The sequence below is a fragment of the Xiphophorus couchianus genome, chromosome 19, assembly GCF_001444195.1.
Source record: "Xiphophorus couchianus chromosome 19, X_couchianus-1.0, whole genome shotgun sequence".
Classification (NCBI taxonomy): domain Eukaryota; kingdom Metazoa; phylum Chordata; class Actinopteri; order Cyprinodontiformes; family Poeciliidae; genus Xiphophorus; species Xiphophorus couchianus.
Genome location: NC_040246.1, coordinates 2459 through 18091, shown reverse-complemented (window position 1 = coordinate 18091; position 15633 = coordinate 2459). Strand labels below are relative to the sequence as shown.

At 40.0% G+C, this 15633-nt stretch overlaps 1 protein-coding gene and 1 long non-coding RNA gene across 3 annotated transcripts; both read left to right on the top strand.

Annotated features, from left to right (window-relative positions):
- The first annotated feature begins 271 nt into the window (after positions 1–271).
- On the top strand, positions 272–4916 carry LOC114134412 (MAP/microtubule affinity-regulating kinase 3-like). The gene is made up of 2 exons (XM_028001039.1): positions 272–480; positions 4539–4916. The coding sequence occupies exons 1-2, from the start codon at positions 272–274 to the stop codon at positions 4882–4884; spliced, it is 555 nt and encodes a 184-aa protein (XP_027856840.1). The 3' UTR covers positions 4885–4916.
- A 6587-nt stretch (positions 4917–11503) lies between these two features.
- On the top strand, positions 11504–14101 carry LOC114133878 (uncharacterized). Of its 2 annotated transcripts, none has more exons than XR_003593300.1 (5): positions 11504–11761; positions 12256–12830; positions 12933–13049; positions 13282–13346; positions 13454–14101. It is a non-coding gene; the product is annotated as an uncharacterized LOC114133878 (long non-coding RNA). The 2 variants fall into 2 exon arrangements; XR_003593299.1 differs by having other exon boundaries at positions 13282–13350.
- Positions 14102–15633: the final 1532 nt, after the last annotated feature.

Here is a 15633-nt window from a genome sequence, read left to right as displayed (position 1 = left end):
TCCCGCGGGCACCGTGTTGGTGACCCCTGTTTAGGATCAATAAAGTATTTTTGAATTGAATTTTGAATTTGAATTTTTCTTCCAAACCATGCTTTACGACAGAGAGAAGTTTTCCCCATTTGAAGGTCCGAAACTGAAAGCAGAAATATAATGTCACACCAGCAGTGAAAGTTTCAAAAATGTCATTGTGAACTTAGACTGGTTGGCCAGTAGGGGGCAGCATAAGGAGTGATAAACATGACAACGTGATACTTGTGTGGCAGTATGCCCTATGGGCTCTGAACGCGTCACACAAGTGCCTGAATTTAATTGGTTGTGGCGCTGTCTGTATATACAGGGCCCTCCCTCACCTGGTAGACATCATGTTTTCCTTCCGGTTCACACCTCGCTGTTTGCTGGCGCTGCACACCAGCCGCTTACTAATGCGCTCTTGAATGATGCGCTTAACGACGCACTAATCGCTGATCGATCCTTCTTGTGGTAAGAAGCTTCTCACACCCTTAATGTCTGTTAGCCTAGCCTTAGCTAAAAAGAAGTTGGTTTCACAGTGGAAAAAAAACGATTCATCAAATTGTGCATATTTTTCAAATCAAGCAAAAAGAACTGAATAACTTTTGATTCGTTGTTATTAATTTTGCCGTAGAAACCCCCCCAACAAAGCTCCTGTTTGCTGTTTGTCCATGGACAAACTCCTCAACAGTCACCTGGCAAAAAACTGGGAAGGAGGCTCTGTGGGAGGAGAGCAAAGCGCTTACTGGCGAGTCAAAGCATCTGAATTTATTAGGTCTCTATATGGCGATTAACATAAATCATTAAAAAAAATTTTATTTTCCATTCATCCATTTCTATCTAAGGGGAACACACTCACACCTAGGGAGAATTTGGAGTGACCAATGAACTCTTACCTTGTTGTCATGTTTTTGGAATGTGGGAGGAAACCGGAGTACCCGGAGGAAACCCACGCATGCACAGGGAGAACATGCAAACTCCTACAGTAGTTATGGGAAGCGAACCCACAACCTTTCGACTGTAAGGCAACAACCTTACGGACTGAGCCACTGTGCAGCCCGCTATAGAATGGCGCTACTATTAATATAACTCTTAGCATTTTGACGTCACCGGGTGATCATCATCCGGGCCTTTTCACGTCACTTCCGTTGAAAACAACACCACGTGCGTTGCCCATGAACGCCGTAGCTGTCACTTCCAGCGGGATTAAAAGCAGCATTTATTTGACGTATAAATGCAGACTGGTTGAAGCTAGTTTGAACCAAAAAAGTCAAGCTTCGGAGAAGGTAGGGGTTGAGTTTGTAGCGGCTATTTTGCTTGCCAAACGGAACCACCGGTCAAGGAAACCGGTGTCGCTTGAATTAGCTCATGTCCTCAAATCTCCAAACACGTTCGACGTTCACCTTTGAAGGGTTTTGTGAAAATAGCTCATGCTAACAAACGCTTTGCACCTCGTTATGCTCCTGAAGTAATTTGTGAAATGCAATTAAATAACATTACATTGTAAGAAACTGAGACTTGGAAGCTAACGTTAACTTGAGGCAGCAAACGCTGACTGCTCACGTCACTGAGCTCACTGCTCAGTGACGTTTGGTGGTGGCTCACACCGTCGCTAACGTATTCCGTCACACACTTTATTTCTCTTTTCTTTTCTCTTCCATTTACTGAAATTGGTGAGAAATGATTTGTGTTGTGCACAATCCACAATCTGTTTTGTTGTTTTCTTCTCCTCTGACTCCCCGTGTGAATTTTCTCACGGCGCCTCAGAGTCTCAACCGAGTTTGAGAGAAACGGGAGACTTGAGGGCTCAAGGTGAGCTTATACCTGCTGCCCCCCAACACACACACACACACACACACACACCGCTTCCCATGTAGCGTCAGGCCCGCGCTGCTTTGCCCTGAGTGTGTAGGAGTTGCAGCAGTGTGTTGTTGCAGCTTTGTTGCTGCGGTTGCATGGCTGTGTGACGTGCCGCTCTGCTAACGCTGCATGCTAGCTGAAGATTCAAAGTCTGCTTTAATTCTGCTGAAATGTCTCCGGTTTCTGTTGAGATTCTCCAAAAATATTCCTTTACATGATCTATGAAAAACCCAGAAAGCGGTGGAGGCTTTTAGTAAAAACTATTTTAAAATGTCAAATTTTGGTCATTTAAAAGAAAAATGGATATGAAAAGTAGAAATGTTTTTTTTTGTTTGTTTGTTTGTTTGTTTCTTCTCTGGTTTGTAAAGCCAGAGAAGAAGAAACGACCAGAATTTCTTTGTGTTATTTACTAAATAAATAGATTTAAATGTTAAGTCAATAATTACTGGGGTTTCAAATCAAAACGACACAAAAGACAAACAAAATAGATTTATTTCAAATAAAACTAATATACATTGGAATACTGAAGTTACAAAAAGATTTTATACTGTTATGTAAAATACATGTTTTGAAGGAATCCCTTTGATCTTATAAATTAGTAAGAAGACGTGGAGCTTCTGCTACATGAGGAAACATGGAAAGAGCTGATCAGAAATAAAAATAGATTTAAAAAAGTTTGACTGCTTTAAAGTCAGTCAATATTTTTTTAATTGATTATTGAGGAATGTTATAAGTACTTTAGTTACTTTGAAATTCTTACATTATCTTTTGAGATGCTGTTGTCATTTCCTATCAGAAATAAGTTTTTAATCTCCAATTGTCAGGTATGAAGATGTTTATGTTAGTGATGGGTAAATGAGGCGTCATGTATCGTTTTGACCCAAAGCAAAACTGTATTGATACCGCGTCTATACTGTGTCACTGAATACTGACACCTGCTGGACATTAAAAATCCCTACAGGCAACGCAGTTCACAGACTGATTTGATGACCTAGTCTATACAATAAGATTTAAGTCATTTAATTTCATCGTATATTATATATTGTATAATGTCATATCTTCAGTTAAAATCAAAATATATTTGATATTCTTCGATACAGTCAATAAGTAATGTGAACATGAACCAAGTGATGAAAATGAAAGCGATCGTGTTTGGAATGAGGATGCTTGTGGACTGGGGGTTTTTTTGTTGGTGTTTTTTCCCACAAATTTTCATGTAAAAAAAAAAAAGGTTTTTCTAAAATTTTGAAATTTAATCTGTTCCGTTTTTTTGACACAACTTCTCCTGCTGTAGAAAAAATGAAGTAAACAAAACATTTATATGAAATAATTGATAAAAAGCAGCTGAGTAATTTGTAGACTGGCTGTATACCTGAGTTTATCCAGGTGTATCTGTGACTTCATTCTGATGCCCTATGCCTCAGCATTGAGGAGGTGAATTTATTTAAATAAAACAGATTTTAGTGACACTCTATATTGTTCACATAACTTACATTTTGTCTTTTATATTTTGTACGCAGATCTTTATGGATGTGTTTTGCTGGAAATGTCTTTTGTGTATTTATTTATAGCGGGATTGTCTTTATTTCCCTTTTTTCTGCCTAAAGATTTTTATTTATGGAGGGTAATTTAAGAATAAAATTATGAAATGTATAATTTCAAAGGAGAAACATGCAAAACTTAACCTGCGGAATATAATATGAAAGTAAACTAAGAGTCGGTTTCAGCTGAATTTGGATTCAGATAGATCGAGTAGAAACTGAAAAGAACCGGATGAAACAACTACGAAGTGAGAACCAATACCTTATTTTCTGACGTAAGATTAAAATGGCCCCATACTACCAAACCTTTCGTTTGCCTTGAGGCTCCATAGTTGACGCTGTACCGTAAAAGATCGAGAATTATTTTGGCAAATGCATCCCGTTGACAGATTGGCTTCCATATATAAACAGTTTGGCGCACCAGTGTCATTTCGAAACAGTTCCTGTATCGGTCACGTGACTTGCTGAAAACGATACGCGCACCGACGCTGATTTTGGTCTATGAGCTTGACACATGCGCCGACGCATCGGTGTTACCGGACCCATCACTAGTTTATGTTTCAAACATCTTATCGACAGTTAAAGAACTTTTTAAAAATGTATTTATGTACAGTGAATCAAATCTTAATGTTGCAGTGATATTCTGGGTTTTTCAGAGATGGCTTCAGTCTGTTTTACTTTCTTTTACTTCCCCTTTCTCAGTTTGGAAGTCACAGACAAAATGTAGTAAAAGTAACGAGAGAGTAAATATGCTAATAGATTATTTAAAACCGTTTTTTATTATTATTAAAACAAGATTTAACTTTACCGTTAAACTGGAATAAAATAAAAGTTGGTTTCACAAGCAAAAAATAAAAAAAGCTGTAATGACTGTTGACTACATTTTGTCTAGTTAAAGGCTCCACAGCTTTGTGCTGCAACCTAAATGTGACATAAAGATAAACTGAGCTCAGAGCGGCTCAGGTCACAGTAAGAAAAACTTCAGCTTTATTAGACTTTATAGTTTCATTCACTGCCGCCCCTAAAAGAAACAAAAAGTCACTTCTGTGAAAGATTTGTTGCAAACAATCCCAGCAGGATTTTAATTTATTCTAAGCCAAGCTCTCCTCCGTGTCTTTCTCCCCACAGTCGCCATGTACCTGGGGATCAGAAAGGGGAAATGAAAGACGGTAAGCCCCGCTCCCTCAGATTCACTTGGAATATGAGAACCACCAGCTCCATGGAGCCCTGCGACATCATGAGGGAGATCCGCAAGGTGCTCGACGCCAACAACTGCGACTACGAACAGCAAGAGAGTTTCCTGCTCCTCTGCGTCCATAGCGACGGGCGGGTCGAGAACCTGGTCCAGTGGGAGATGGAGGTCTGCAAGCTCCCCCGTCTCTCCCTGAACGGCGTCCGCTTCAAAAGGATATCCGGGTCGTCCATCGCTGTCAAGAACATTGCTTCCAAAATAGCCAACGACTTAAAACTATGAACAAAAGGACTTAAAAGATAAGTAAAAAAAAATCTAAATCAAATCTATATTCAGAGGTATTGAAGCTGTACAATCATCCAAGTAGCAGTTTCCAAATGTCTCCGTTTTGTCCCCTGGGGAAACCGGGTTCCCGCGGGCACCGTGTTGGTGACCCCTGTTTAGGATCAATAAAGTATTTTTGAATTGAATTTTGAATTTGAATTTTTCTTCCAAACCATGCTTTACGACAGAGAGAAGTTTTCCCCATTTGAAGGTCCGAAACTGAAAGCAGAAATATAATGTCACACCAGCAGTGAAAGTTTCAAAAATGTCATTGTGAACTTAGACTGGTTGGCCAGTAGGTGGCAGCATAAGGAGTGATAAACATGACAACGTGATACTTATGTGGCAGTATGCCCTGTGGGCTCTGAACGCGTCACACAAGTGCCTGAATTTAATTGGTTGTGGCGCTGTCTGTATATACAGGGCCCTCCCTCACCTGGTAGACATCATGTTTTCCTTCCGGTTCACACCTCGCTGTTTGCTGGCGCTGCACACCAGCCGCTTACTAATGCGCTCTTGAATGATGCGCTTAACGACGCACTAATCGCTGATCGATCCTTCTTGTGGTAAGAAGCTTCTCACACCCTTAATGTCTGTTAGCCTAGCCTTAGCTAAAAAAAAGTTGGTTTCACAGTGGAAAAAAAACGATTCATCAAATTGTGCATATTTTTCAAATCAAGCAAAAAGAACTGAATAACTTTTGATTCGTTGTTATTAATTTTGCCGTAGAAACCCCCCCAACAAAGCTCCTGTTTGCTGTTTGTCCATGGACAAACTCCTCAACAGTCACCTGGCAAAAAACTGGGAAGGAGGCTCTGTGGGAGGAGAGCAAAGCGCTTACTGGCGAGTCAAAGCATCTGAATTTATTAGGTCTCTATATGGCGATTAACATAAATCATTAAAAAAAATTTATTTTCCATTCATCCATTTCTATCTAAGGGGAACACACTCACACCTAGGGAGAATTTGGAGTGACCAATGAACTCTTACCTTGTTGTCATGTTTTTGGAATGTGGGAGGAAACCGGAGTACCCGGAGGAAACCCACGCATGCACAGGGAGAACATGCAAACTCCTACAGTAGTTATGGGAAGCGAACCCACAACCTTTCGACTGTAAGGCAACAACCTTACGGACTGAGCCACTGTGCAGCCCGCTATAGAATGGCGCTACTATTAATATAATCTCTTAGCATTTTGACGTCATCTGCGTTCTCGGCTGACTACATTAGCAACCGGGTTCCCATGGGAACCGTGTTGGTGACCCCTGTTTTGGATCAATAAAGTTTTTTTGAATTGAATTTGAATTTTTCTTCCAAACCACACTCACACCTAGGGAGAATTTAGAGACCAATTAAATCTTACCTTACAACTTAAAACTATAAACAAAAGGACTTAAAAGATAAGTTAAAAACAATCTAAATCAAATCTATATTCAGAGGTATTTAAGCTGTACAATTATCCAAGTAGCAGTTTCCAAATGACAGAGAGAAGTTTTTCCCATTTGAAGGTCCGAAACTGACATAGTTAATAATGAAAGCAGAAATTTAATGTCACATCAGTCGTGTAAGTTTTAAAAATGTCATTGTGAACTTAGACCGGTTGGCCAGTAGGTGGCAGCATAAGGAGTGATAAACATGACAACGCGATACTTGCTTTACCTGCATTATTTGTAGTCCGATTTCTCTGACGCACCAGTGCGTGCGTTCGTCAATGAAAGTCATGGAAACGACGTTAGCGTCCTCAACCCTATAAATGACGCTGACCTTCTGAGTTCTTTCCCCTTTGCGACGGGACTTTTGAGAGAGACACCTGAAGGAGCCTTTACAGCCTCGGAAGGTTTGAGCTTGTTGAAAAGTCTGCTGTGCAAAACTTGTTAAAGAAGCGCTTGCTGAAATACGCACTTGCTGAAGAAGCCCGTGGATAAGAAACCTGCGAAAGACGGTTCCTGGCCAGGAGAAGCACCAACAGGGTGACCGGCTGGAAGGTTAAAATCGTTCTTTTATTTTTAATAAACGAAAGCAAGTTATTACTAAGACATTAGTGACTTGTTTAGTTTATTTTGTGTGTGTGTGTTTTAAAGAAATACTGACTGCTGTAGAAAAAAAAGACTAGTAGCATTCTTTGCTAGCATAGATCGTTCTTAACTAATGAGGCTTTTTCTGAACTGAATTTCGCTGGAAATGTCAGGAATGTTAAACTGTGGTGTAGTGATTTATGAAATATATGTATTTTACTTAATTATAGTCAAATCAGTTAAATTAACGTCAAATTTCTGGAAAATTAGTATGGGTTTTGACCGTTATTTTTTGAAAAATGCCATGATAAACATTCAGTTTCCATGGATACGCTAAATGAAATACGTTAAATATTTAATATTAGGTTTTGACCGTTATTTTTTGAAAAATGCCCTGACAAACATACTTGGTTTCCATGGTAATCACATCAGACTAGCGGTTTATTAGGACACTCGAAGACGCTTTGCATAAAATTTCCATTCATGCACACGTTCACACACTGATGATATTAAGCTAATGGATTGTAGCCACAGATGTTATATCGTGCCAGCAATAAACTCCAGCTAAAGGTGGGAGAAGTGTCTTGCTCAAGGACACAACGACAGACGCGGACCATTGCAGAGCAAACTCCTACCACTGTTGCCCCAGTAATAAGCATTATAAGTGTGTGTGTGTGTGTTTGTTAATGATAGAACATTAATAGGCAATGAATCGTGTATAGACATACAGTAGTTATCATCAATTAAAGCTGATTTTAACAAAGAAAATAAGGATTTCTTTGTAAAAAAAAAAATAAAAAATCAGCTTTGATGACTTTGGTGTTCAGTTTTTGGAAATTAAAACTCTCTGTCTAGGAAAATATAATTGCATTTTTGGGGTGCAACGTATTTGTGAGTTAATTGAATTTGTTTTGTGATTTATATGCTAGTTATTTGAAATTCTGGAAAATTTCAGTAATGCTGACTGGAGTTGTTTTGGTTTGAAAAAATGTTTGTAGTCTCCATGGATACATTGAATAAATAACACACAACTTTATTCTTAGAAAAATCTTTAAAGAACAATCAATGTGTACCTTGATTTCACAAAGTAACTCAATTATTTAGTTTATTGTAATTACTCAAGACCAGAAAAACAGTGTTTTGCTCCATGTTTGAGGCATCATGCACACATAAGGGATGCAGATTATTATTTTAATGATTTTGTCTGGCTTATCTCCAGACAAAATATAATGGCCATTTTAACACTGGATATGGATTTCTTAACCAAATAAACAGTTTTATTTTTGTAGGAGGGAGCCCCTGGAAACGGAGGAAAGGCCACTTATGTTGGCCTGTTTATTTAGATCCCCAGTCTTTAAACTTAATTAATTTTACAGGTTTACATTTCTGCTGTTGGCTATTTGTGGGAGTATGAAGGTAGTACTGATGAGGTGTCAGACTTGCTGTCTTTGTGATTGTGAAAAATTGTGGAGCTCAAAGGAATTTAGTTTGATTAACTACAATTAACATTTTGGTAATTTACAAATGCAATTGGAAACATATATTTCTAAACTTTGATACTTTTAAAGTATTAAAGTTGTGTAAGCAGTGACTTAAGTGTAATAATTATGAATGGATCACATATCTTATCCCTGGCTATTGTTAAGAATGATCAAATGTACCTGAGCATCAAAGATTTGTGAGGATGGGTTGTTATATAAAGGTAAACTGAGTAACTTGTTGCAGTCTTATTTTATTCACACTTATGGCACAGTCTAAGATTACAGGTGTTTCATTAGCTATTAAGACATTCTAAACACAGTGTATAGCTCTTTAATTTATGTTTCCAAATGTTTAATAGTTTATGGTTAGGGATGAATTGCCAATAAGTTTAAATTTGATTTGTTGTCTTTAATGATTGATTGGTACCAAGATGAAGCTGCAAGTTCGTTTGTCTGAGTGGCGATGCTCCATACATGTTTGATCATTGAGTTTTAGAGTGTGTTCTGGTTTTTATGTAAATTTGTATTTTTTGCTGTTTTTTTGTGACTAAAGATAAGCTATATTTGTTTTATCTCTTAATTCCCGTCTTTATTGTATAATCAAATACAATGGCATAGCAATAATATTGTTAATTAAATATATTCAAGAAAAACAAACACATTCACAAACCTGGGTTATTGTATTGTTGGTATTTAGTTCCCTCAAAACATTGCTTTGGACTTTTGTGAAGGTCTAGATCCTGAATTATAGCTTTTTTTGCTTTGTTTTTTTCTTTGCAGCTCAGACCATGGCGCTTCCAGCAGATGGATCCCCAAAGTTGGAGGGACTTCCAGACAATGGTAAGGAACACGGTAAGGTGTGGTCAAATGAAACCGACATGGTTTCTGAAGACTACGGAGAGGGGTTGAGGTGTAGTTCACCTCCGCAGTCTGTGGACTGTGCTACCAGCTCCAGTGGTAGCAGTACTATCAGCTGCAGCGGAAGCTCTACTACCAGCTCCAGTGAAGATGAGGTAGGTAATGCCTGTACTATCAGCTCCAGTGGTAGCTCTACTACTAGCTCCAGTGGTAGCTCTACTACTAGCTCCAGCGGTAGCTCTACTACCAGCTCCAGTGAAGACGAGGCTAATAATGAAGATCAGGATGACTTTTATTCCAGACTTCGGGTTGTCCAGGTCCTTGCACCAAACATTAAATTCCTGTGGGGCATAGGAGTGCTTAAACAGTCATTGAAACATCTCAATTCGAAGCTTGATCAGCTGAGCTCCGCTGTGGACCGTGGCAGTGCTGCGTCGCTGCGCTCTGAGATTCTTGAGATTCTTCCCCCAAATTTCAAATACATAAAAGACATTGGGGTAGCTGAGAAGCCTGAAGAAGACACGGCTCCTTGTACTTCACTTGAATTCACGTCTGGACTTGACAAACAGGAAGAGCCCATTTTGCGTCCAGAGAACTCCAGACCTATTGGCACCTCGCAACACCATCAGGTAGGTTTGGAAGAGGACGGGGCTTCTTTGACTTCTGGCCGCGCCAGGAGCATTACACAGAAGGTGGATGCTGCGAAGGAGGACAACCCACCATTAAAGCTCAGTTCTGGTACAGTGCTTCCTTCCAGCTTTGACAAACCGGAAGAGCCCATTTTGCGTCCAGAGGACTCCATTCCTATCAGTGCCTCGCCACAACCTCTGGCAGGTTGGAGAAATTTAGTGACTTTTTGCCGTGCCATTAGAATTCCAAAGAAGGTGGTTGATGCGAAGGAGGATGACACACCATCCAAGCCTAGCGATCGGGTAGGTTCGAAAGAGGACGTGACTCATGCGACATCTGTGACTGGCATAAACCGAAAGAGGACAAACGACAGTGATGCTGAAGAGCAGCCCCCAGGAAAGAGGACCAGGGACACTGTTGCTAAAGAGGAGCCCCCAGCCAAGAGGAGCAAGGACACTCTTGCTGAAAAGGAGCTCCCTGCCAAGAAGACCAGGGACAGTGTTACTGAAGTGAAACTCCCAGCCAAGAGGACCAGGAATAGTGATTATGCTAAACAGGAGCCCTCTGCCAAGAGGGTCAGGGAGAATCAAACTGAAGATGTGCTCCCCTCCAAGAGGACCAGGGACAGTGTTGCTGAAGAGGAGCCCCCAGCCAAGAGGACTAGAGACACTGTTGCTGAAGAGGAGCTCCCAGCCAAGACGGCACAGTAGTATAATGAAGATCCCATTTGGGACGAGGTCCTTCAAAGTATCGGCAGAAGGATGGCATGGAGATATGGTAAAGAATGGGAGGACGAGCCCATTCCATCAACCCCTCTGTTCATTCCATACCGAAAGACAGACCATGAAGATCCTATTCTGTTATCCCCTGTCCTCAGTCCCTCACCAAGGACAGCGTGTGAGGATACTGGTCTGTCATCCCCTGTCCTCAGTCCCTTGTATAGAATGGCGCATAAACTTCCTGTTTTGTTATCCCCTATCCTCAGTCCCTCACCAAGGACGTCGTGTGGGGATCCTGGTCTGTCATCCCCCGTCCTCAGTCCCTCGCATAGAATGCCACGTAAACGTCCTGTTTTGTCATCCCCTGTCCTCAGTCCCTCACGAGGGACGATGCAAGAGGATCTTTTTCTCTCATCCCGTGACGTCAGTCCCTCACCATCGACGCACTGTGAAGATCCCGTTTTGTCACCCCACGTTTTCAGTCCTTCACCATCAACACACTGTGAAAATCCAACTTTGTCATCCCCTGACTTCCGTTTCTGGATGGAGACTGAAAAGGACATAGAAGAGGAACCGACACCTTCAACATCTGGTGGAACTACAGCAAGAGTGAGTTCCAAACACGTGTGGTTTAGACCTCGCTACGTTTCAAGTGACTCTGATTAGATTGGGATCCGTAAAAACTGAGGACCTATGTGGGAAGTCACATTAGGACATATCATCATTTCTCTGTTTTTTTTTTTTTTTGTTTTATTAAAGCCAATGGATTTCTAGCAAGCCTGTGGAAGCCTTAGGTAGCGCGTTACACCGGGGCTTTTCTTTATCCCGCTGCTAGATGTAGCATTTTAGATGTTGAGGATTCTGGCAGGACTCAGGAAGCCTTAGGTAGCACCTTGCACCGGAGTTTTCTTCGTCTTTGTGTCTTCCTCTCATCTTCCCCATGTTTCAGGGTGAAATAGCGGTTCTTCCCCACGCGGTGCTCTCCGATATAGTAAATTATTCTATTCTGTTCCTCCACTAATCCACTCTCCAAGGTTTTAATCTTTCAGGTTTTAGCTGCTCATCGCTGGATCCTTTCGTCGTCGTCCATGTGGTTCCTGTCCTTCTGGACCCCTTGTTTTTCACACTGCTTGTAAGTTTTTCCACATTCACATGATACTGCTTGCCTCCTACTGGTGGTGGGGACCATCAGCTTTACTAAATCAAAATAGAAATAGAAGTTATTAGTAATTTACAAAGTGCTCAACCACATAGAGTTAAAATTTACATTAAGTAAGGAATGCTTGCCTGACAATACGTTGTATCAGAAACCAAATTAAAGCATCAGGACAATAAGAAATTAGAAGACAAAGGAGAACATAGACAGAATTTATGATTGAAGGATTTAATTAAGAGCTTTTATTCAGAGAGACACTAGAGAACAGGATCAGAGGAAAGGAAATGGAGAGCATGTGGAGTAAAGTTTTATGTAGATAAACTATTAATCTCATGAAACAAATAGTTTATATGGCCAATAGCATGTTCATGTGTTACAACACAGAAAAATCACAAAAGAAGAATAGACATTAAAAAAATACTCGACCCAATTTCAGGCTTCTCAGATTTCTGATTCTCTGATCATCCCAGGTTGGATCTCCTCCGCCTGTAATCCTCCACCTTCAGCACCACCAGTCAGGTGGAGGAAGATAAGAGAACCCAGTTGACAAAAAAAAGTAAGAAAACTTATTTTCATTTTAAATATGGATGAAATTGAGCTCAAATTTCAAAATTGTTCTTCCTTCTGTCCACCTATATTCTATTTGTTAACCCTGTTGTCTTTTCTCTGGATTTCATTTCTACATCAACTCATGTCACATGACATGAGTTGACCAACAATTAAAGCAGAAGACCAGCGCCGCCTGTAATCCTCCACCTTCAACACCACCAGTCAGGTGGAGGAAGATAAGAGAACCCAGTTGACATAAAAAAGTAAGAACATTTCTATCTACGCAACATAACTAATCATTTCAAATATAGCTGCAGAGAGCTGAGCTGAAAGTTAGAAGCTGTCTGCTGTTCATGCATATTTTCCTCCTTAACTTTATCTTCTCTCTTTATTTCATTTCTCTGTGAACTCATGTGATGACTGGAGTTGACCAACAATTAAAGCAGAAGACCTGCTCCACCTGCTGTTCTACTGGTTGGAAGAGATTGTGGGAAAGGTGAGGACATGATGATGACTTTGATCAGAAAGTCTCTTCCAATAATCCGTGCTTTAGACAGAGATTAAGGAATGTGTGTCTGATCATGTGATGATTCGCCAGCATCACTGGACCAATCAGGCGAGAGAAGACAGAGAGGACTGAGGACTAAAACGAAAATACTCTGCCTGCCAAAAAGGCAGACGATCCAGTGGCCCCAGGTTTACACACCATCTGCTGGTACTAAATATATTTTTTACAACCTTAACTTTTCAGCCATTCTATAGTTGAGATTATTTTCTTAATTATCCAAGAATTGAAACCTTGGTTTTCCTTCCTGTTAGATCATATAAGCAAAAAAATAAACAAATTTTAACGTGCAAAAAGTTTATTTACAGTGAGCAACGCTAAAACACTTTTATACATACAGTGCAGTAAACAGTTCTCATTAAATTCCCCCCCGTTGTGACAGGTTTGAGGCAGACCGACCGCTGGGGAGATGGACCTCACCTGACACCATTACTCTGGATGTAACAGGTAGGTGAGCAGAAACTGAAGCTGCTGAGACATCTCAGCAAAGTTTCAGCATTTAATGACGTGCGTTCAACTCTGCGTTTCTCAAATTTGTTCTTCTGTTTCTTTAGCTCGACTCTCCTGTCCATTAAAACATCAGTGACTCGAGAAGTGGACAGCGAGGTTTCTGGTGCCTGGGTGGAGACGAGATTCTGATTATTCAAGAGCCAAAACAAAACGTCAGAATAAATAGTTAGAAGGCAGATTTGTTTCTATTTGTTGTTGTTTTCATCATTAATGCTCCACAACACAAAATTCATCAGTGCTGTAACTCTTGAGTTGAATAAAATGTTCTTCTTTCAATCTGTTATTTCTGGAGTCTTTTTATTTGAACCATAATCATTTTTGGAAACGTTATATATTAAAGGAACGCCCACATTTTTAATAGAACTTCATAACTGCTCAAAGCACAAACTGGAGAACAGGTTTAAAATAAATGTTTTTTTAGTGTTAATTCATTTGTAGTTACATAAATACAAAATTCACATCTTAAAAACAAACACAAGCCAGTCACACTGAAGAAGTTTTCTGATGTTGACCTTCGACCCTTAGCTTCAACTGATTCACTGAAGGGTTGGGTAGAAATGTTACCCAGAGAACGCTCTTTTTCCTCATGGACTCATGACCAATGAAACAAACTGGAAGAACTGGAAGCTGAACCAGTTGGTGGATCAAGTCGGTCAACTCCAAGTAGCCAACACCGATCGCCTTTGAAGCTTCACAGCTCCGACTCTGGCTTATGGAAACCTTTCCTCCAGTTTGAGCCGAGACTGTGGAAGGTTGTTTTTTTTTTACGGCCTGCTGCTTCTTCAGTTGCTGTGAACCAGAGTGACAAACAGGAGGAGTGAGCAGAGAGAGACGGCGCCAGTCAGGACGGCTTTCACCAGCAACACCGTCCAGCTGCCCGGCATGAAGACATGAGACGGACATTACCGGCAAAATAATCTATTACAATAAGAGTTTGGCTGAAATATTTTTGCAACGACTGAGAAATATGAAAAAAAACACCCGAAAAAAACAAGACATAAAATGATTAAGTCTGGTTCTTTGTTGACCGCTACACAGTGGTCAACAAAGAACCAAGACAGAAGCTACAAACCTTTAAGTCACCATGCCGAGTTATGAAACAAAAAGAAAAGCCATAAAGCCAAACAGTACATGAATCTTTTTGATTTTAGTCTTTATTCTCCAGTTTTCCTAAACGTTAAACCTAACAGTTAACATTTGATGATGATGTATTTGTTTCCCAACCATCTGAAACGCTGACATTTTCATACGTCCACTTCACATTTTAAGTGCTGCTTTGCTTTTATCTGTTACATAAAATTCCAGTAAAATGCAAAAAATAAAATAAAATAAAGGTTTGCGATTGTAGCAAGACAAAATGTGAAAATGACTGAATGCTTTTGCAAAAGCACTGCAACCAGAACGATTGGTTTGGGTGAATTTAGGAACCACCAAGAAATAACGCAACGTTTTCTCCTCTTGCATATTTATTAAAATCCTTTGTTTTTACATAGTGTTGCATACAATCTCTTAAGAGTACAGCGGAAGGAAAGTTTAACGTGGAGAACAAAACCAACACAGTATAACCACTCTGTATTCATGTTAAAACTCACTGCAGCTCTCGGCCATCAGCCCAAGAAACCAACAAGAAAAGCGAGCAAATGCCTTCAGTTCGTAGCATTGTGTGTGCAAAACAGGGAGAGTCAGGTCCCAGGGCCCATTTTCCAGCAGCTTCCTTACGTTGCAGGCCACAGAAAAATCTAGAAATCTCCGGTTGCCTTCTATCTTCCGTCAGGGCTGCCGTGCATTTCCGGTGTGTAAGTTAGAAGAACAATCATGACCCACAGATGCAGCATCGCCTAAAGAAAAAACACAACAAAACAAAAACTGATTAAACACTTTGAATGTATTGTCAGACGATAAACTATCCCATGTGGTAAAAACCAACAATGTTGTTGTTTTGAGACCATATTCAACTAATAATATGGACAGGCGATATGTCCAGGGTCAGCAGCCCTCATGACCCCACTATAATGATAATTCATGATAATTAATGGATGGATAAATGTGCTCTTAATGTAATGTACATTTGTCTCCAAAATATTGATTTGATTCATGTTTTATTACTTTTGTTTGAGATAGATTGGGTGTAAGGATAGATAAATACATCTCCATAATGTTTCCTTATTGTTGCTTATTCTAGATTGTTTGTTACTAATATAATTTTAAATAAAGATTTAATACA

Bases quoted from the DNA above. Each gene is read 5' to 3' on its own strand.
- LOC114134412 (XM_028001039.1), top strand. From the start codon at position 272: ATGGGCTCTGAACGCGTCACACAAGTGCCTGAATTTAATTGGTTGTGG. The intron at 481-4,538 runs GTAAGAAGCTTC...TTCTCCCCACAG, and splicing joins GCTGATCGATCCTTCTTGTG to TCGCCATGTACCTGGGGATC.